General features: G+C 48.2%; 1 protein-coding gene across 40 annotated transcripts in view; it reads left to right on the top strand.

The window, feature by feature from the left end:
• SORBS1 (sorbin and SH3 domain containing 1) overlaps window positions 1-20,254 on the top strand; it is a 237,912-nt gene that overhangs the window by 114,336 nt on the left and 103,322 nt on the right. For 28 of the 40 annotated variants that reach the window (XM_082674001.1, XM_082673979.1, XM_082673991.1 and 25 more), the window contains 4 exons: window positions 7,048-7,092; window positions 11,874-11,942; window positions 14,738-14,833; window positions 16,956-17,084. In XM_082674001.1, coding sequence (XP_082530127.1) covers window positions 7,083-7,092; window positions 11,874-11,942; window positions 14,738-14,833; window positions 16,956-17,084 — 304 coding nt within the window. In that variant the 5' untranslated portion in view covers window positions 7,048-7,082. The remainder of the gene's footprint in view (window positions 1-7,047; window positions 7,093-11,873; window positions 11,943-14,737; window positions 14,834-16,955; window positions 17,085-20,254) is intronic. The other 12 variants (XM_082673992.1, XM_082673981.1, XM_082673988.1 and 9 more) reach the window with 1 other exon arrangement.

Raw genomic sequence — 20,254 nt, 5'->3', positions numbered from 1 at the left:
ATCTAAAAAAGAGTGGTTATATGTATAGCTGATTCACTTTGCCATACAGCAGAAACTAACACAACACTGTAAATCAACTATACTCTAATAAAAATTAAAAAAAAAAAGGGATAGGAGGGAAAGTGGGCTTAGTAGACGGAATAAAGAGCAAGACTAAGGGAAACTTCCTGAATCCATTTTTGCACCTAAATAATAAGGGGATGGATTAGATTTCTGGTTTATGAGTTTTTTGTGGCCATACAACCCGTTTATCCAAGGAAAGCTCAGCAAGTATAAATGAATGAAATCGATAAAAGCACAGCTGCCCCGTTAGCCTGAGGGGGCTCATGGAACTTTCTTCCAAACAGGTGGAAAACCATGAAAAGGGGCTAGGTAACCTGCACGGATTCTTCTGGTTCTAATAGTCCAGGTGAAATCTTCTAGGAAGTGAGCATGCAGTTGGAAAGGAATGAGGACCCAGCTCAGGGTCCTCTAGCCCTTTAAACTCCTAGAAGAACTGCAAAGATCCTGTTCTAGAAGGAAGAGTCTCATGGCTCAAGGTAAACCAGTCCACAGTGACGTTTACAAATCAGGACCAGAAAGTGCTTGGGAGGAGGAAGGAGTTAACTGTCTTAAATTCAGTGGCAAGGTCAGTGAGGCCCCGACCACTGCAAAAACTGTTGCGCTTGGCAATGTGTGTGCACTGGAAACCTTTCTGAAGGCCATTTTAGATAACTGGTTAGAACGGAAACCACGTTGGAGGGATTCCAGGAGGAAATGGGAGGATGTGGGAGATGACCTATTGCTCCCTCTCCAGAAGCATCGGTCTTTCCACAGAAACCGTGGGCTTGTGCTGTTCTGAGCCCCCAGCTGTGTCATGGGATTCCAGGCTGAACTTAATGTCAGGGTCGAGTTTATCCTAACTTCCTCCCCTTGAAAGGAAGTGTTAGCGACTCAGTGTTTATCCCTTCTAGTTTTCTGAAGAGCCTTCTGCATCCTCTCCAATAAGGCAGAGAGTGCATTCGAAGAGAAACGACATGATTAGAGATTGAGAAGAAGATGAGCTGTCAAAAAATTGCAGAAACGTACCTTTGCTGGTGGCTCAGCAAAGTATAATGCAATAAGGCCAAGCATGTATTCTGGGGCTTTGTGAGCTGTACCTATTCTTTTCAAGCCACTGGAAGTAGCTGCAAATATATATGCATATGTATATGTGTGTGTGTGTGTGTGTGTGTGTGTGTGTGTGTGTGTGTGTGTATCAGGTCGGCAGATTGGATTTCAAAGCTAGAGTATAATCAGGGTCTGGTCGAATGGGGAGCTAGCTTCCTGTAGGCAGCTACAGTGGAGATAAGGAGGGTCTTGGTTATTTTGAAGGTAAGACTTGAAAGTTAGGTTCCGAAGGCTAAATAGAGATGAGGGCAAAGTTCCTGACTGAACACCCACCCACTAAATGCTCAGTCCTGAGGATGACACAGCGTCTCCCTTCCAGAATCTTACAATTGTGTGTGTGTGTATGTGTATTTGGGAAGAAGCAATGGAGGCAAAACACCATAGGTCATAGGGGAGGCTGGAGCATGCTGAGTGGGAGGTCAACCAGGGACTCATTCTCTTCCAAGAATCTTTGCTGGACCTTGAATTTATTTTTACAGACAAACTCAATTCCTCCCTTGTCCTATATCCCTGAATCATCCATATAAGGAAGGACCTTCTTTCCTTCCCCAATAAACAACCCATATTTAGTTATTGGATTCTATTTCAGCTGGGAGCATGAGCAACTTTTGCTTTTTGGTAATTATTCACTCTGTGTCAGCGAGACTTATCAGAATTATAGGGTTGTGGAATTAGAGAGGGACCGTGCAGAACCGTTACTTATCTGGATGCATTCTTAACAAGACTGGCTGCTTCACATCTTGTTCTTTTGGTGGAATGTCTGTTGATGCTGTGGTGTTCTGACCAAGTTCGGTAGGTCTTGACAGCCCGAGGGGTGGAATGGCGGCTTGAGCCTAGCTGGCCCACCCAAACCGTGACACTGTAGGTTCCTGCAACCCGCCGGGGGATTGCTGCCCACTTGTAGTGGTCCAGTTTTGCCACTAGGTGGCACTGTTCATCTTTTTTGGCTTTTAACCAAAGCACCTGCCTCCTTTGGAGGGGACTTGGGGGAGAAATTATAAAGATGTGCCATCTTGTTCTCAACCAACTCAAACTCTTTACAGCTTAGTTTTTAAATAAATATTAAGTGTCAGAAATTTTTATGTAAAATAAACTCTCACGTTTAACATATGATGGTAATACTTGTACTATCTCTAAATAAACTGCGGGCATTAGACTGTGACTTCTAAAGCTTTCAGCGTTCTCTGGTCAGACTCAGTTTGTGCAGCTTCCTGATTGCATCCCCGCCGCCCTGGCTCTCAGCTCTTCAGGTTGTAGAGACAAAACCGTTTGCTGAACCACTTGGGATTCCCCTCTGGACGGCCTTATTCAGGAGGGAGGAATGAAGATTCTCCTCTCCCACTGAAACCTTTGGGGCTCCCTCCTCCCCCTCTCCTTGTGCTGCTCAAGATGCCTTGGTTGCAAATGACCAGCCATGGCCTCTGGTTGACTCAGAATGAAAGGGGGATTTATTGGCGAGATCTCAGGTAGTTCAGAGTTTACAGGAGGCAGGCGAACCACACTCAGAACAGGCAGAAATTCAAAGAGGCTGAGATGCATGGACTCAGAGCCAACACCAGGCCCCGGAAGAGTCTGGATAAGGTGTCACTGCTGTTGCAACCACCGCCGAGGATGGGACACTGGGCACCGTCCTCGGCACAACTGCCACTGCCACAGTTTTTATTTTGATATTACTTTAAACTACCCCCTGCTTCGTGTCACCTGCTGCCCATTTAAACAACCAAGTGAGAGCATGTAACAGGACCTACTACCGAAAAAGTCTATGTGTGCAGAGCTAGTACCCACCTAGGCATTGCCATTGCCGCCTACTACATCATACATGTTCTTCAAGTACTGGAATAGTGTCCTACCACCCTGGGCCCATTCTCTTTCCATCTTTTTGCAATCCAACCACTAAACAGTAAAACACCTGGCCTGGGGAGGGGCCCCCCGCAGAGAACTCTACACCTGGCATCCACTCTGGTTGGTGGATGTTTGTAGTAAAGTGATGGTTAGTATTTGGGATACTATCCCTGCCCATATGTACTTTAGGTCACTTTGTAAGTAAGGGTAGTGCTGACATCTAGAAATTACTAGTGTCTGTATTGAGAAATATATAAAATGTGCAAAGGGTGGCCGACATATGACAGATGGTGAAGACATCACGTGCGAGTTGAGGCGTCCTTTTTGTTTGCTTTATAAGACATTTCCATTCATTTCTTCCCCGGCCTAAGAATGCTGTTGTGCTATGTACTTATTTTTTTAATTGAAGCATAGTTGATTTACAATGTTGTTGGTTTCAGGTGTACTGCAAACTGATTCAGTTTTATATATATATATGTATGTATATAATGTATATAATATATATATACTTTTTCAGATTCTTTTCCATTATAGGTTATTATAAGATACTGAATATAGTTCCCTGTGCTATACAGTAGGTCCTTGTTGTTTACCTGTTTCTTATCTATTTCTTAGTGTGTATCTGTTAATCCTAAATTCCCAATTTATCCCCCCCCACCCACTTTCCCCTTTGGTGACCGTAAGTCTGTTTTCTATGTCTGTGAGTCTATTTCTGTTTTGTAAATAAGTTTGTATCATTTTTTTTAGATTCCACATATGAGTAATATGATATTTGTCTTTCTCTGTCTGACTTAGTAAAATAATCTCTAGGTCCATCCATGTTGCTACAAGTGGCATTATTTCATTCTTTTTTATGGCTGAGTAATACTCCATTTATGTACTTATTTTTAAAATTAAGACAAACTCTACAGAGGGAGCTGGTAAATGAATTATGGAACGTTACAGCCATTAAAATGATGACTGTAAAAATCCAGAAAAATGTTCATGAAATATTTAATTTGAGAACTAGAACACAAAGCTGTCCAGACATTGTTTACAACTATGTAAATGCTATTTATGCAGATAAAGGTTAGAAAGTATTGTAAAAAAAGAAAAATATTAAGATAACTTCACTGTTGGAAGTAAGTCAGAAAGAGAAAAACAAACACTCTATGCTAACACATATATATGGAATTTAAAAAAAAAAAGGTGGTTCTGAAGAACCTAGGGGCAGGACAGGAATAAAGACGCAGATGTGGAGAATGGACGTGAGGACACGGGGAGGGGGAAGGGTAAGCTGGGACGAAGTGAGAGAGTGGCATGGACATATATACACTACCAAGTGTAAAATAGATAGATAGTGGGAAGCAGCTGCATAGCACAGGGAGATCAGCTCCGTGCTTTGTGACCACCTAGAGGGATGGGATAGGGAGGGTGGGAGGGAGGGAGACGCAAGAGGGAAGAGATATGGGAACATATGTATGTGTATAACTGATTCACTTTGTTATAAAGCAGAAACTAACACACCATTGTAAAGCAATTATACTCCAATAAAGATGTTAAAAAAAAAAGATAACTTCAGTGTTGAAATGAAAACATTTCTATAGTCGTGCTTTAAAAGTTAAATAAATAAAACCTTAGCATAATTATTTAAATGATTTAAAAAATAAAACATTTGGATGCTATCCTGACATCCGTTTTGGCCCTGGGAGGCAAACGAAGGTATCATAAAACCAGGATAGGAAACCACCCGGGCATATGGAACACAGCGGGTTGTGTTCTTAACTGAAAGAACAAATGTTTCCACAGCTTAGAGAACAATCTGAGGGGCTGTTGAAGGTCACGGGTAGTCTCAGGTGTACTTGACAGTGACAGAGGCAAACTTACGGCTGATTTGGGCTGGAGAGAAGGACTTAGAATGATTTCCTTTTTGCCCCCAGCTTCTATTCAGTCAATTCCAAGGACAGTTAACAAGACAACCACCCAGAAAGGAAACTGGTGCCTGACTTCAGTGTTAAAAAGGAGACTAAAGCGTGTCTCTTGGTGCAGACCCTCAGACCATACCATGACCTTAATACAGAATTCATGAACCGGGGAGTTGATATCCTCTACATCATTGCTTTTCACACTTGAAAGTACCTAGGGACCAGCTGGGGATCTTGTTAAAATACAGATTCTGATTCAGTTGGTGTAGGGTTGATTCTGCATTTCTCCTTTTTTGTTTTTTTGTTTTTGTTTTTGTTTTTTTTGCGTTACGCGGGCCTCTCACTGTTGTGGCCTCTCCCGTTGCGGAGCACAGACTCCAGACACACAGGCCCAGCGGCCATGGCTCACGGACCCAGCCGCCCCGCGGCACGTGGGATCTTCCCGGACCGGGGCACGAACCTGTGTCCCCTGCATCGGCAGGCGGACTCTCAACCACTGCGCCACCAGGGAAGCCCTTCTCCATTTTTTAGTAAGTTCCCAGCTGCTGGTCTGCAGACCACATGTTATATAGTAAGGTTCTACAGCACATGAAGACTTACTTTTCAGGTTGTCCTTCAGATGTGTTTAGCTAGACCTTACTATTCAAAACATGTGCAAGACTTGTACCTGGAAAGCTACAAGACATTGCTGAGAGAAATTAAAGGGGACCTGCATAAAGGCAGAGAGTTCATTCTCATGAATTGGAAATTCAGTGTTGTTAAAATGTTAATTTCCCCCAGATTCATACATAGATTGAACAGGAACCCATTCAAAATTCCAGCAGGCTTTTTTTTGTTTTGGTGGAAACTGGTAAGATGACTCTAAACTTTTTATGAAAATGCAGAGGACCTGGAAGAACCAAAATGATTTTGAAAAAGAATGAAGTTGGAAGACTCATACTACCCGATTTCAAGACTTACTATAAAGCTCTAATCATCAAGACAATGGATTAGATAAAGACAAATAAATGGAACAAAGTCCAGAAATGGACACACACATATATGGCCAGTTGCTAAATTGTGTTATACTAAGTGAGAGAAGCCAGGTACAAAAGATTACGTACCATATGATACCATTTATGTAAGATTCTAGGACTTCCCTGGTGGTGCAGTAGTTAAGAGTCCGCCTGCCGATGCAGGAAACAGGGGTTCGATCCCTAGCCTGCGAAGATCCCACATGCCGCAGAGCAACTAAGCCCATGAGCCATAACTACTGAAGCCTGCGTGCCTAGAGCCCGTGTTCCACAACAAGAGAAGCCACTGCAGTGAGAAGCCCGCACACCGCAACAAAGAGTAGCCCCCGCTCGCTGCAACTAGAGAAAGCCCGTGCGCAGCAATGAAGACCCAATGCAGCCAAAAAAAAAAAAAAAAAACTTCTAGAAGAGGTAAAACTATAGTGACAGTAGCCAGTGGTTTTGGGGGACTTCAGATGGGACCATATTAAATGAGAGGGTTACTGTTTGCATATCAGTGAGTAAGTGGACTGCATTCCCACCTCAAAGCAGTAGAGTGTAGTTCCTAAGTGCCTGGGCTTTCAGGTCGGGCTGTCTGCGTTCCAGAACCAATTCTGCCACATGGGCAGCAAGCTCTTCGCCTCTCTGTGCTTTGGTTTCCTCATCTGTGTAAACTAATACAATGCTGGTTCTTACCTTATAGGGTCCTCGTGAGGATCACATGAATTAATATATTTAAAGCACCTAGAACATTTTCTTGAGCATAATAAGCTATATATAATCTTATTATTACTCTCCAATAATCAGTTTGTGTTGTGATTTTATCTCTCTGTCCTAAAACTTGGTTCTTTCCTTCACCCTCTCCTTGATGGACTCATGTAACTTGAGGTTCTTAATAGAATATTATAGGTGGAAGGGATCTTGGATAGTATCTAAACCAAGTACAGTTGACAAAATGGAGGCCAAGGAGTTTGAGTTATGTGCCCAAGGTCAGGTTAGCACACAGCCAACCAAGAACCAGAAGGCTGGCCAAGTGACACCTGGTCCAGCTCTGTTTTATCAAGGCTTATATACGGTGTTTGCATTTTTAATGTGAACCATAGGAATTTATCTCGAACCTGCCATTTATCAATTCCATTGTGGTGTTTGTTTTTCTGCAGAGCCCCCGTTACAGAAGACTTGTCCTATCACCACCATGAGCTCTGGTAAGTCATTTAAAACCCTGTCTTCTTCTTCCTGACAAATCTACAAAACTGGACTGTTTACCCAGATTTCCCTCTTACTCTGAAGGCCCCAACTGCATTTCATTGTTTGTTTTTCGAGTCTTGGGTAAGCGTCAAAGTTTTGTCATAAATCGTCATCACAACCTTTATTATTAATGATTTGCTGAGTACCTACCCTCTGTCAAGAACTATGCTATACACTTTACATGTACTGTGTCCTAATCTTTTTTTTTTTTTTTTTTTTTGCGGTACGCGGGCCTCTCCCGCTGCGGAGCACAGGCTCCGGACGCGCAGGCTCAGCGTCCATGGCTCACGGGCCCAGCCACTCCGCGGCATGTGGGACCCTCCCGGACCGGGGCACGAACCCGCGTCCCCTGCATCGGCAGGCGGACTCTCAACCACTGCGCCACCAGGGAAGCCCTGTCCTAATCTTTATAACGGGCTCCCTTTCCCTCGATTTAACAACTTTATTGAGATATAATTGGCATACAGTAAACTTGTGGATATTTTAAGTATCTTATTTGATAAATGTTGACATATGTATACACCTCAGTGGCATTTCTTAATCTGAGTGACTGCAGCACAAGTAAACGGATCCACCATAATTGCCCCATAGTATGAGCTAATCCGTCACTTCCTTTATCAGGGCAAAACCACCCTTTTGCTCTGCCTTTGGTAGTAAAAATCAAGACCTACACAAATGAGCAGTTCTGAGTAGTTTTGGTTTAGAGCTGGGGTAGAAAGCCCGGGCTAGGGAAGACAGAAGGGAATAGGTAGGTACCTGCTCATGTAGCCAAGAGCCGTCAGCTCTCCAGCCCAGGATTTGGGGCAGAGAAGTTTCCATCTGGAGATTGAGGCCCACCTTAGCTCCTGAGTGCACCCTGGAACCTCCTGAGACCTGCAGGCAGGGTGGGCTGGGGGATGACCTAGTGGATAGCTCACTCAGGGGCCTCCTAATCCTGAGATATCTCCAGGGTGCTATCAGAGACCTCCGGAGGTTAAAAACAAGCCTTTCCGCTTATTTACGTGCAGTGCCCTTTTAGCCAAATCCTAAACCTTGCCGGACAGTGTGTGCTCATTAGGAGGAGGAGGGCCACACACACTGAGTGTGCGGGCTTTGGCCTGTGGTGGATCCTGCTCTCCACTCTCCTCTGTAAGATGGACATCACGAAAGCACCACCTCGTGGGGATTTTTGAGGATTAAGTGAGGCAGTGCTTCTAAAGTACTGAGCATGAGCCCGAGGCCTGTCCAGTGTCCCATCCGTGGGTTACCAGCTCAGGTTCCCTCCTTGCGAGGAGAGGGACTGGGCTTGTCCTTGACTCCATGGGTGCTTCTCCTGTGCGCGAGGTGGCTGCGTCCCTTCTTTTCCCCTCCAGGTGGGCTCGGGCGCTGCCAGTAGTCCCTGCTTTGCAACTCAGTTTTTCTTCTCGCTTGGCTTTTTGTTTTTCCTGTCCTTCAAAATAGGCCAGGGTTTTATTGCTTTGTTTTGTTTTTTTCTTAGCTCTGTAGCCTAAAGTTTCTTGTTCTTCTAATATCAGGGTAAGCCTGAACTGGTATCACCACTCCTGGCATGAATAAGGGGGGAAGAAGTGGGCAGGGAGGGGCTGGTCAAGGGTGCAGAGATGCCTGTGGGACTTCTCCCCAAGTTCTCTCTCAGGCGTGACGCTGAAAGGAGGCATTTCCTAGGAGGAGTCCAAAAAATCTGGACCCTTGACCTGATAATCGCGCTCTTGGGAATGTCTATCTTAATTCAAAGGAAGCAAAAACACCCACATGAAGGTGGGGAATGAGTAGGTTCGTTATGTGTGTTTACTTGATGGGAGATTATGCCACTAATAAAAGTGATCATCCGGAAGAAAGCAGCTATGTAGAAAACATTCGTTTTTAACCTTTGGTGGAAAGAGCTGCATGTCTGGGGTCACCTGGCTAGTGACTCCTGAGGCAGCCCCAGGCCACCAGCACCCTGCTGCAGAGGTGTGAGTGTGAGGTGATGGAATTATTTTTCCAAATTTCTTAAAGTTTGGTTGTTTGATTAAAAAAAAAAACACACAAAAGGAAAGGAAGGACATGGGTCTGGGCCTTGTGGAAGCTCAGAGGCTGCTGGCACTGGGGAGGCCCAAAGCAAGGCCTGTAGTCCTAGGAAGGGGATGGTCAAGAGAAATTAGGGCAGGTGCATAGGGAAGGGATAGTCAGAAACGATGGAGTGATGGAACGGGTGATATTTCTTTTACTTGGATTTCTGGCTTTCTGCCAACACCCTCCTTCCATCCATCCCAGAAATGTAGGTGAAAAGGGGACTTTGGGAGAACTAGCCTTTGTCTATAGGTAGATTAGGGGCAGTGAACAGGACGGGCCCTATGGGGCCAGTGTCGGGAGGTCATGGCCGCTGTGGCGGGCCTGGGGAGCGGGCACAGGGGCAGTAGCCCTGCTCACGTCTTGATCCAGGAGCGCCTGGGCTGGCCTATCAGTGTAGCTTATGTCAGGGAGGCTGATTGTTAAGAGCCCAGGTAGGGTGACCAAGTCTCAGCCCAATGAGCTGCTGGGGTTGGGGGCTTCTTTCATTTTAAAAATAAAAAATGTTTATCCTAGCTGGGTTCAAAGAAGATAAGCTGTGGGTGGGATGGACCAGACCAGACTTCAAATCCCTATTTAGTGATCTTAGAGCCCGGCATCCTTTCTGAGCTTCAAATTCCTTATCTATAAAATAAGAGTTCCTAACTTCTAGCTCCAGGGGCCTGGGTATTAAGAATAAAAATGAGGTGCTCATTATGAAATGCTGAGCATGGACCCTCCGATCCGGGTAAATAGAGGGCTTTAAAAGCCCATAGCTGTTATGATTATATTTGTGGCCTGGTTTGCTCTTGGGGGACGTCACCCCAAGCACACTGATCACATGTCCCACCTGCTTGTCTTCTCTGGACTGCTGCCGTCAGTTCTGGGACGGGAAACTGGGTGGGGCTTAGGCTGCCGGTGGGCAGTGTGGGTCTCAGTGTCTGCAGCTGAGCAGAACTTTGAAAGGTCTCCACTGGTACACAGGAGGTGGCATTCAAGGTGAACCTCAAGGTGCAGAGGATTTCCCCAAGCTAGGAAAGGGGGAGCGTGCATTTCTGGCCAAAGACCTTGCAGGAAGCAAGGCCTGAACGTCGGAAAGTATCTGAAGTGCTGAAGGGGTTGTGAGGAGACCGTCATGGAGGGCAGGGGCAGGAGGGAGCTGCAGCTGGAAAAGGGCTGGGGCCTGCGGCCGAAGTGCCTGGAGTCCGGGATGAGTTGCCCAGGCTTTGTCCCTGGGTAGCTCCTGGTTACTGGGGCTTGTTGGTTTGCTTTTAATTATCAGGAAGGTCAGTTTGTTCATTTGAATATAACCACTTATGCCAACATACAGGCCATCTCACTGACTAAAAAATGATATTCCTAATGTACATTTGGGGGAACTTGATTCCAAGTTCAATTTGTTTCCTAATTGAAATGATAACATGTATGGTTGAATTCCCAGACTAAAGCCTGATATTTTTATTTCTCAAAATAGAAGTGAATTATTTGCAAAGCAGAAATAGAGACACAGAGGTAGAGAACAAGTGTGTGGATACCAAGGGGGAAGGGGGTGTGGGAGGAATTGAGAGATTGGGATTGACACATATACACTATTGATACTATGTGTAAAATAGACAACTAATGAGAACATACTGTGTAGCACAGGGAACTCTGCTTAATGTACTGTGGTGACCTAAATGGGCAGAAAATCCAAAAAAGAGGGGATATATGTATATGTATGGCTGATTCATTTTGCTGTACAGTAGAAACTAACACAACATTGTAAAGCAACTATACTCCACTAAAAATTAAAAAAACAAAAATAGGGACTTCCCTGGTGGTCCAGTGGGTAAGACTCTGCGCTCCCAATACAGGGGGCCCAGGTTTGATCCCTGGTCGGAGAACTAGATCCCTCATGCATGCCACAACTAAAAAAGATCCCACTTGCCGCGACGAAGACCCAGTGCAGCCAAAATAAAAAAATACATATAATAGTAAAAATGTAATTTAAACATTAAAAACAAACAAAAAAATAAAATAGAAGTGAAATACAGTATATTTAAAGTGGAGGGTTTTAGAAAATCATGTTGCTTTGTCCTGTTTTGTTCTCTGTCCTGCTCCCTGGGGCTTTTTCAGCCAGATGGGGGTCTAGAGGGTGCTCTCCAGATACAGACTGAGGGCTGGGGTGGAGAAGGGGCAGAACGAAGGCCAGGAGAGCGGTCAGGGGGCCAGGTCATCGCCACAACCAGAACACAGGAGCCTCGGCTGGGGACCCTGGGCTGGGGGCAGGACCGGCGTGGCTTCCATAGCAGCGGCGGTGGGGTGGGGTGAAGGGAAGTGTCACAGAGACTGAGGTTTCTGTCCTGACTGTCTGACAGCTCTCATCCAGGATGCACAGGGATGCGTTTGAGCGGCCTTGGAATGGTGGATAAGCCTTTGTCAGGCAGGAGATGCCATTTTCAAGGAATTAAGGAGATTTGTTTTTAAATGTCAGAAGTGAAGCCAAGCCAGGAAGCCAGAGAATTTACAGCGCTCACAGCACACTTCCCATCCCAAACAGCTTTCGCGTTCTCCCTGCCACAGAGCATTCTCGGAGCTCAGCTACGACGCCCTGGGGCCCTTCTTCAGGCCTGAGGAAGCCTGCAGGGCCAGCGCTTTGCACCGGGTGGGACTCAGGGAAGAGCAGCTAGACGCGATCACAAGCCTCGGGCTCTTTCTTTCTTTCTTTCAGAATGCGACGTGGGTGCTTCCAAAGCTGTGGTGAATGGTTTGGTACCGGGCAGCAATGGGCAAGACAGAGGTAAGGCTCTTGAAGGGAAACTTGGCATTTCTAGAAGGAGCAGGGCCCGGGCCACCTGCCTGGTGGGAACAGTCACTGGTCTAATTAGGCCGTGACCTGGAGACCTGTTCCTATGCTGTCCGAGAATCAGGAGTCTGAGGCTGCCGTTTCCCAATGTGAGGTGATGTATTAAAAACTGTCCCTAGCTCACAGGATGCTGTGAACCACAGACCCCAAATACACGGGCAGAGTCCTCGTGTGTATGGCATTTATGAACCTGCAGTCTCTCTCACCCAGCATTTCACCTCCACCTGTGATAAATAGTGACAAATTCACCATCCTGACCCTGAGGCAAGAGCCTAAATTGCTGAAATAAATTATTTTGGCGACCTTAGTTTCATGCGCATCCTCTCAGATTTTCAATTTTAAAAATTTTAGCACAAAAGATGTAAGTGTGAAATGAATGATGGATGAGATGACCTTTGAGGCCCCATCTCTCATCCTGAACAGCCAGGCCTCAGGCTTCCCATGTCACTTTGCAGTGTGAGGAAACGGGCTCGGGTCCTGGTCTGCTGCTCGTAAACAGAGACCTCTTGGGAGGTCCTTTGTCTTTATGGCTATGAGTTTCCTTATCTAGAAAATGAGAGAATTTGATGATCTGCAGTATTTTTTCCTGCTTCAGATTCAGGTTCCAGTGATTCTATCAGTGCTCATCCCACAAGTATTATGGTATCAAAGAGGGAGGGCAAAAGTCCTGTCATGGGCATTTAAGTCAAAATGCACCCTCCCTCAAAGAAAACGCTTACAAAGTTTGACATATTTGGGGCTTCCCTGGTGGCGCAGTGGTTGAGAGTCCGCCTGCCGATGCAGGGGACACGGGTTCGTGCCCCGGTCCGGGAAGATCCCACATGCCGCAGAACGGCTGGCCTGTGAGCCATGGCCACTGAGCCTGCGTGTCCGGAGCCTGTGCTCCGCAACGGGAGAGGCCACAGCAGTGAGAGGCCCGCGTACCGCAAAAAGGAAAAAAACAAAGTTTGACATATTTGGACTTTGTAATTACCATCTGGGTCAGCCAAGTATTCATTCTGAGACGAGGCAAAGTGTAAAGTCAGAAAGAGCAGCCAGGAGGGGAGGCGTAGAGAGCAGGAGAGATGGGGAGCCTGGGGCCGGTTGGTTGGGAGGGTCCTGCTGTTGTCCTGTCTTCCGTGTCTCCCTGCCCGGCCGCTCTTCTCCACGCCTGGTGTGAGGCAATGTTCTCGGGGTCTTGGACAGCCTTGGCCAATTCGCTTAGAGAATGTTGAAGGGCGGTGCCTAATAAGCATCTGATGAGGAGCACACGGGGAGACGAGCGTGTCTGATGCTCCCCCCAGCCCTGTGAATTCATCAGCAGAGGAGACCTCGGAGGTGGGCGGGCAGGGTGGCCCGTGGAGTTGCATTCCCCTCGCTCCTTGGTAAGGCCCACCTTTGGTTGGAAAGAGGAAGCAGATGCAGCCTGGAGTCATCAGGGCGGCCTGGGGCACTCAGTAAACCAGGTGCCAGGACAGCTGGGCTCCAGTCTCGGCCTCTTCGCTTGAGCACTGGATGACTCCGACCAGCTCTCTTCTTCCTCTGAAAATGGTAACAGAATCCTCCCACCCAATCTCCCAGGTGCCCGTAAGGAGCAGTCAGCAGGATTGCTGTGAAAGCTTGTTTGTATCTTAACACGTGCAGGGTTGTTATTATCAACTCAGTTCTTGGCGGCTGTATGACTGCCATGGACCTTGTGAAATGACAGCCTGATGGACCGGAAGGTGAACTACCCACCTCCGAGCTGCCTGCCTCCCTCCTGTCCCCTTGACAGGCTCGTCAGCATGATGCTGATGCAGCTGTGACGGTCTTGCTTCCCAAACAGCCCTACCCCCCAAGGTGTGACGTGGATCTGGGACTATAAGAACTCCGGGTGTTGCTCAAGAGTGACATTGCCACCATAGGCTTGTTGTGAGAAGGAGGGTTTGGGACTATGCCCACCATTGAGATTCCAGAATCTGGGTAGCAGGGGGCCCAGGGAAGCCTGTGCCTAGATAAGCATGAGCATCCGGGACTTGAGGACAGCAGCATTCACCCACATCCCAGGCAGTATCCCAGCTTTCAAAGCTCAGCTGGTGTCAGCACCCTGGGCCTCGCGCTTGAGTGCGCCCAGAGTCTTGAACAGGCACTTGGACACTCGGCAACCTCTTGCCCAGGGAAGGATGGCTTTAAGTAGGCCATCTGCTGCCCAACAGATGGGGCCTCTGATTTGCTCAGGGCCGGAGAGCTGTGGTTGTCAGAACAGGCACAAGACCCCAGGAGTTACGATCCTGGAGAAGAGGCTGTGATGGCTGAAAGGACCAGGCAGCTCCCAAATTTGTTCCCTGTCCTTCCTCCACTCCTCTGGAGTTAGAGGAGCCATAACTCTCCTCCTCGGAGCCTCCCCCCAGCATAGACACCCTAGCCTTCTCCCAGGGGGCCCCTTGGACCCTGCTTGCTCTCCCCTTCCTCTATTTGCCAGGCCATCTGCGTCTCTGTAAATCTCTTTGTCTAGCGAGTTCCTGGTGTGGCAGGCAGCACAGACACTGATCAGCTGCATCTGGGGGACGGTCATGGGAGGGTTCTGGTGACTTGGTACAGGACTCTAAAGAGCGAAAGCAGGTTATTTTAAGTTACTGCATCTACCGCTCTTCCTATTGTTCTTCTGGTGTGGGTGACTTCCTCCTATTGTCCCTGCCCGGTTCCTCCACTGCCTGAGTGTTTCCCAAATGTTTTTTCTGGATGCACCATTTACCCTTTTGTGTTTTCAGCAACTGCAGACCCTATACGTGCACGCTCTATTTCTGCTGTTAAAATAATCCCTGTGAAGACAGTGAAAAATTCTTCAGGCCTAGTACTCCCTCCAGGTATCTCTCCTTGGGTTGGTTTTTGTTGTTTTTTTTTAAATTGTTAGCAGATCATGCATGATCCTTTCTTCTTTCCTTCTAACAAAGACTTGGAGGCTTAATCCTTGCATGTTTAGGAGCCACTCCCTTTCACTTCTCTGGCTGGTTTCCTTTCTTCGTGTGTGTGTGTGTGTGTGTGTGTGTGTGTGTGTGTGTGTGTGTGTGTGTGTGTGTGTGTGTGTGTGTGTGTGTGTGTGTGTGTGTGTGTTTCTGTGAGCCACCGGCAAGTGTGGAGAGGAACTGGCAGGTGCCTTGCCCCTCCCCCTTAAGGAGAAGGTCAGTCCAGAGGCTGAATGTTGATTCCAGCTGGTGTAGGTCTGAGCCACATAGACGACTTAGGTTCCCCTTAGATGTTCCAGCTCCCAAGACTTTATTTAAAACTCCACTGTCCCCAAGAACTAATGTGGCTACACAGGGAATCTCTGAATGGGTGTGAACTTGAAGCAGCTCCCTTAGATGCCACACCTGGCTGCGTCTCTGTGATGCTGGACGGACCATTTCCCTGAGCACTCCCTCCTCTGCCCCAAACCTCACCAGCAGTCACTTCCTGCCTCTCCTCTCCAAGGAAGGGGGTGCAGTTCAGACGACAGCTCTGGCTCATAGCTTCCTTCTGTACAAAATGAGACGAGGGAGGCCCAGGTGGCTCTTCATCCCACTGGTGGTTCTTTCAGGAGTTGGGCCAATCTGGCTGTGCATCCAGGACACTGTGGACGGGCTGGGTTTGTCACTTTGCCCCTCAGCCTTTGGCAAAGACCATGACTTTGCCCCTCACCCTTTTGAAAAGACCGTGAATCAATTTTGCCAGTAGTTCTGTGACATCAGTCACTTATCCTCTTGATAGGGTTGGATGAGTCAGATGCTCTCCAAGGCTGCTGCCCGCCCTGCCATACATTGTGGTTTTGTGCTTTGCTTTCAGTGCAAGAGGTGCTGACGGCAGATCTGTCCTCTTCTGTAACACTAATGATCGTTCTGTCTGAGCTGTCAGAAAGGGGGCTGCCAGAGTGGAAAGGAGAAGCAAAGAGGCTTGGCTCCTCTTGGCCCTGGCACAGGAATGGGCATGAGTTGCACATCTGAGCCCACATCCTGCCCGATGCCCGCCTTAAACTTTACCCATAATCCCAGTCATGACAATTTGAGGTCCAAGATCCAGGCTGTGCTGTGAGCAACTTGAAAAACTGTGGAATTCAGTTCAGCTCAGCTGTACAGAGAGAAACATTCAGCACGTGTACCTCCTAGGGCTGTGTGGTCTGTGTGGCTTTCTTGTTTCCCCGTTACTGATTTTCCTGGAGGATGAACATCCAGATCTTTTGAAGCCTATTTTGAAATCCTTCTCCATGCAGTTCTGAAAGATACCCTTGGTCTGTTATTAGGCCATTGTGAACTGTAGGAGAGGTCGGGGCCCGGGAAAGGCTCAGCTGGAAGTGCAGCGAACACTGTTCCTTGAAGGATTTAGCATTTCTAGTCGTTTTCTTTGGTGTGAATTTTCTTCATTAAGTTTCGAATGTGAGGCTCTGGCCCTTGGTCTTTCTCCCCAGGCATCATATCCTGTCTCACCACTGCAGGGGGCTTGGCTTGCTGATACAAGGAGATTGTCTTTTGCTTTTCCGTTGGGGGGCTGCACGGAGCAGTGATTCTCTACAGAACCACCACCTAATTCCCTGTGCTGTCGACTTGCTCTTTTTTAAGAAGGATGATGTGGGAGCTTGAGAAATCTTTCATAAATTCTTTCTTGAACTGAGCCTTACTAATTGGTCAGAAGCTGCTCACCAACCTAAACTTCATTTAATAAAAGGAATCAACCTGCTTTGATTTGGAAATGTTTACAGCTGACGTTGTAACGCATCCATTGACTCAGAACTCACTGTTGCCTCCATTTCCTCCTAACCTCATGATGGGTGGTAAACCTCTGAAAATGTGATTTGTCCCTCTTCACCATCCACAGGTTAATTTTCATTGACCGTCAGACTTTGCCTGTCTGTAACCAGGTTCATCTCATTCCCCAGCTGTACCAAGTTGCTGGCTGTCGCTTTCATCCTCCAGGAGCCTGGGACTCAGTCTTTCCTCTTGGGTCTTTCCTTTTCAGACACGGATCCTACAAAAATCTGCACTGGGAAGGGAGCGGTGACTCTCCGGGCCTCGTCCTCCTACAGGGAGATCCCAAGCGGTAGCCCTGTGAGCCCTCGGGAAACCCCGCAAGAGGAAAGGAAACCAGGTGCGCTACCTCGGAGACCAGGGGAAGGGTGGGGCTCTGCCTACCAATTCTCCCAGGGGCCCCTGGCACAGTCCTCTCCGTCTCGTCTCTGTGGTGGGTGGTGATCACTGCCCTAAACTGACAGGTACCCACTTGCTTCAGGCAAAGGCACTGCGGCGACCACTTTACTCTAGCTTTTGACGGAACACGTGAGCAGTCTGAGGCTCTGCAGACTAGTTTAGGAGGATGGAGATGGCTTAGGGGCCTGGGGAGGGAGTGGTGGGATGGCCTCCAGGCTTGGCTTCTCTGAGCCGCCCCCACTTCTAGGGGCTCAGCTGTGACCATCCAGGAGGGGCTGGGGCTGGGGAAGAAGCCAAGGGAGACTGAAAAGTGCAGGCAGCCGAATGGCCTCAGCTCCCGGAAAGCAGGGAGGCATCCCGAGGGAGCAGGATCAGGAGAGCGTGTCTAAGGCCAACGCAGAAGCCCCCGCCCCTCGGGAAACCCGGGCGCCTGGAGCACGGTGCTGAGGTGGACACCTGGGACTTCGGGATCGGCACATGGGGTTCATGTCCTACTTCCACCACCTGTTGGCTGTGCAGCCTGGGATGAGATGGCTGCTCTCCCTCAACCCTGGTGAGCCCACCTGTCGGATCAGGTTGATAACTGTACCTGCCTCGCCGCGTCATTGTGAGGATGAAGTATGTCAAGGGTTTTGCATTTTCGACAAGTTCCCAGGTCCTGCTGGTGCTCCTGGGCCAAGGACCACACTTGAGAGCTACTGCCATAGGGGACGGGAGTTTTCTCCCATCTTGAAGGAAGGAAATGGAGAGAAAATGAATTGGGGTGATGACCACTTCCTTGGGACCAGAGACATGCAAGCTCTTCTGGTAGTCGGGAGTGGTGTGTTGTGATAAGATGGAATTGTACAGGATGGAGATGGTCAGTACCCAGCATCCTGGAAACTTGACTTTCTTTCTGTTCCCTGCCAGCCGTAACAGGTACCAAGGCAGATGCCCAAGGACGAGGCCAGGCTAGGGTTTGAGCACCAGCCCCGTTCTGGTAACGTCAGTCCCTGTGGAAAGCTTCTTTTTCCCTAGGCTCAGGGGAAGGCATGAGTGGCCTCCAGCACTATTAGGTTGAAAGTATCTGCTTGGCTCTGTTTTCCTGAACCCATACCTGCCTCTTTCCCTACTGTACTTTGCCACTCTGGTCTCCAGGAGAGGTGGGGCCACTGGGAAGATCCATCTCCCAAGCTGGAGGACCTCTGAGAAAGAGAGAAACCTAAGGGATAATTTAAAGAGAAGGACCATACCTACAGCGCCGTGGCCCGATAAAATGACCTCACAACCTCCTGGCCCTTCCTCTGGTGGTGAATGGGAATGGTGAATGGCAGGAGAGGGAGCCTTGAGCTCCCCCTGGTGGTCACAATGTGGCACTAACACAGAGCCCCGATGTTATTCTTTACCTTGCTGTCTGTAGCTTTGCACTCCAGTGCAGTGATTTGAGCACTTAAGGAAGCTCTCTCTAGTCCCCAGATAATTCTATATCTTACAGATTTATAACAGATAATTTGGATTAAAAAAAGATCTTGTTTTAAATTGAAAATACTCTGAAGGATTGGGGGATGGCTATCAGTCATTCACACCTTACAGTAAATTAATCTTTGTAGATTATTTTTCTCCAGATAAATAGAGGTCATTGAATCCAAATCAGCAGACATTCATTCTGCATCCTATAGGGGCCAGGCATCACTGGGAGTCACGAGGAATTGTGGCGAGAAGGGAAGAAAAGGGAGAGAAATTTGGGGGCATCATGTGAGAACAAGAGTTCCAACCAGAGAGTCAGGTGTGGAGCCCCAGTCCACTGTCATGCTTTCTGACCACACGTATGTCACACCTCTGAAGCACGTATGAAGTATGAGGGACTTGGGAAAGATGGTTTTCAAGCCTTTCTAGTTCCAGAATGCTCTGTGAACTTGGGAAGTTTGGGAATTAACCTGACACAAACAGAAGCCTATTCACTGGGGACACATTCAGGATTGTACACTAGGCCAGTTTGGGTGGAAAGGAACAAGCTGGGGTTGAGTAGGGGTGGGGGGAAATTACACTGATTAGGTGAACAGCAGGCTGGAATGAGTTAACACTGGAGGTGCAGATAAAAGAGGATGCACCTCCAGAGGTGGGACACTCAGAACCAGGGATCTTGTTCTCTTACCCTCCTGGCCATTGGCCAGCATCCTGCTGGCCCTTGACTCTGGCTGGGTCCGTGTGGCTCCCCAGCCCTCCTCATCCCTGCCTGCTCCCTCCATCTGAGCCTCTGGATGACAACTTGCTGGCCCCCACCAGGCCTCTGAGACTTGACCAGCCTCATGGAAACAGTTTCCGGCAGCGTTTGACGGCAGCTGTGCTAGCCTGGACTGGGAGCCCAAGTGTGAGGCAGGGAGCCTTGCTTGGCTCTTGCCAAGGACTGGGCGTGCTTCCTTTTCCCAGCATCTTCACAGATAGTGGGTGTCAGATAGCGTCCAGGTCTCTCCCCTGCCACCAGGGCCAGCATCTGTGCCCCAGCTGCTCTGGCTGTCTCCTCTCTGCATTGCTCCCTGGCTTTACCACATTCCTCCATCCCTGTAGATCTCCAAGTTGCTGATCATCTGCCTGAACTGGAAGCTTCGGTCTCATGTTACTGCCCAGCACCTGTGGCCTGATTTCTTTCCCCATATGGCCCCTTGACACCTGCATTTCAGAGGTGGCCCCTATTTCCAGTCCTTGCTCCAGCTCCCTTACCCTGTGAGAGGTGGTCTCGCTCTCAAGTCACACAGTCCTCTCTCAAGGCTCAGCTGTACCACTTACTGTCTTGGTAATATGGGCAAGTTAACCTTGGAGAGCTTCAGTTTCCCCATCTGTAAACTGGAGATGACCTTAATAGAGTTGCTGGGATGCAGTGAACTCTTCCATCTCAAGATATAGCACAGAGCCAGGCATGTACAAGGTGCTCTTGAATGGAAACGATTCTAGTTTCTGCGGATCAGGAGGCCACTTAAAGACTTGCAGTAATTTCTCGTAGAGGCTGTGAGGGTCTAGGCCCAGCGTGGTGGTGGTGGGAATGACGAGCAGGGGCCAAGCGAGAAGTGTATCTGGAGAGTGGAATGGCAGGGCTTGGCACGGTGTTTAAGGAGTGCGGAGAGGTAGGGCTCC

Source organism: Grampus griseus, assembly GCF_964374135.1.
Source record: "Grampus griseus genome assembly, chromosome: 16".
Taxonomy (NCBI): Eukaryota; Metazoa; Chordata; class Mammalia; order Artiodactyla; family Delphinidae; genus Grampus; species Grampus griseus.
Note: the sequence above shows the minus strand (reverse complement) of the source record. Positions and strands in the feature narration are given on the sequence as shown.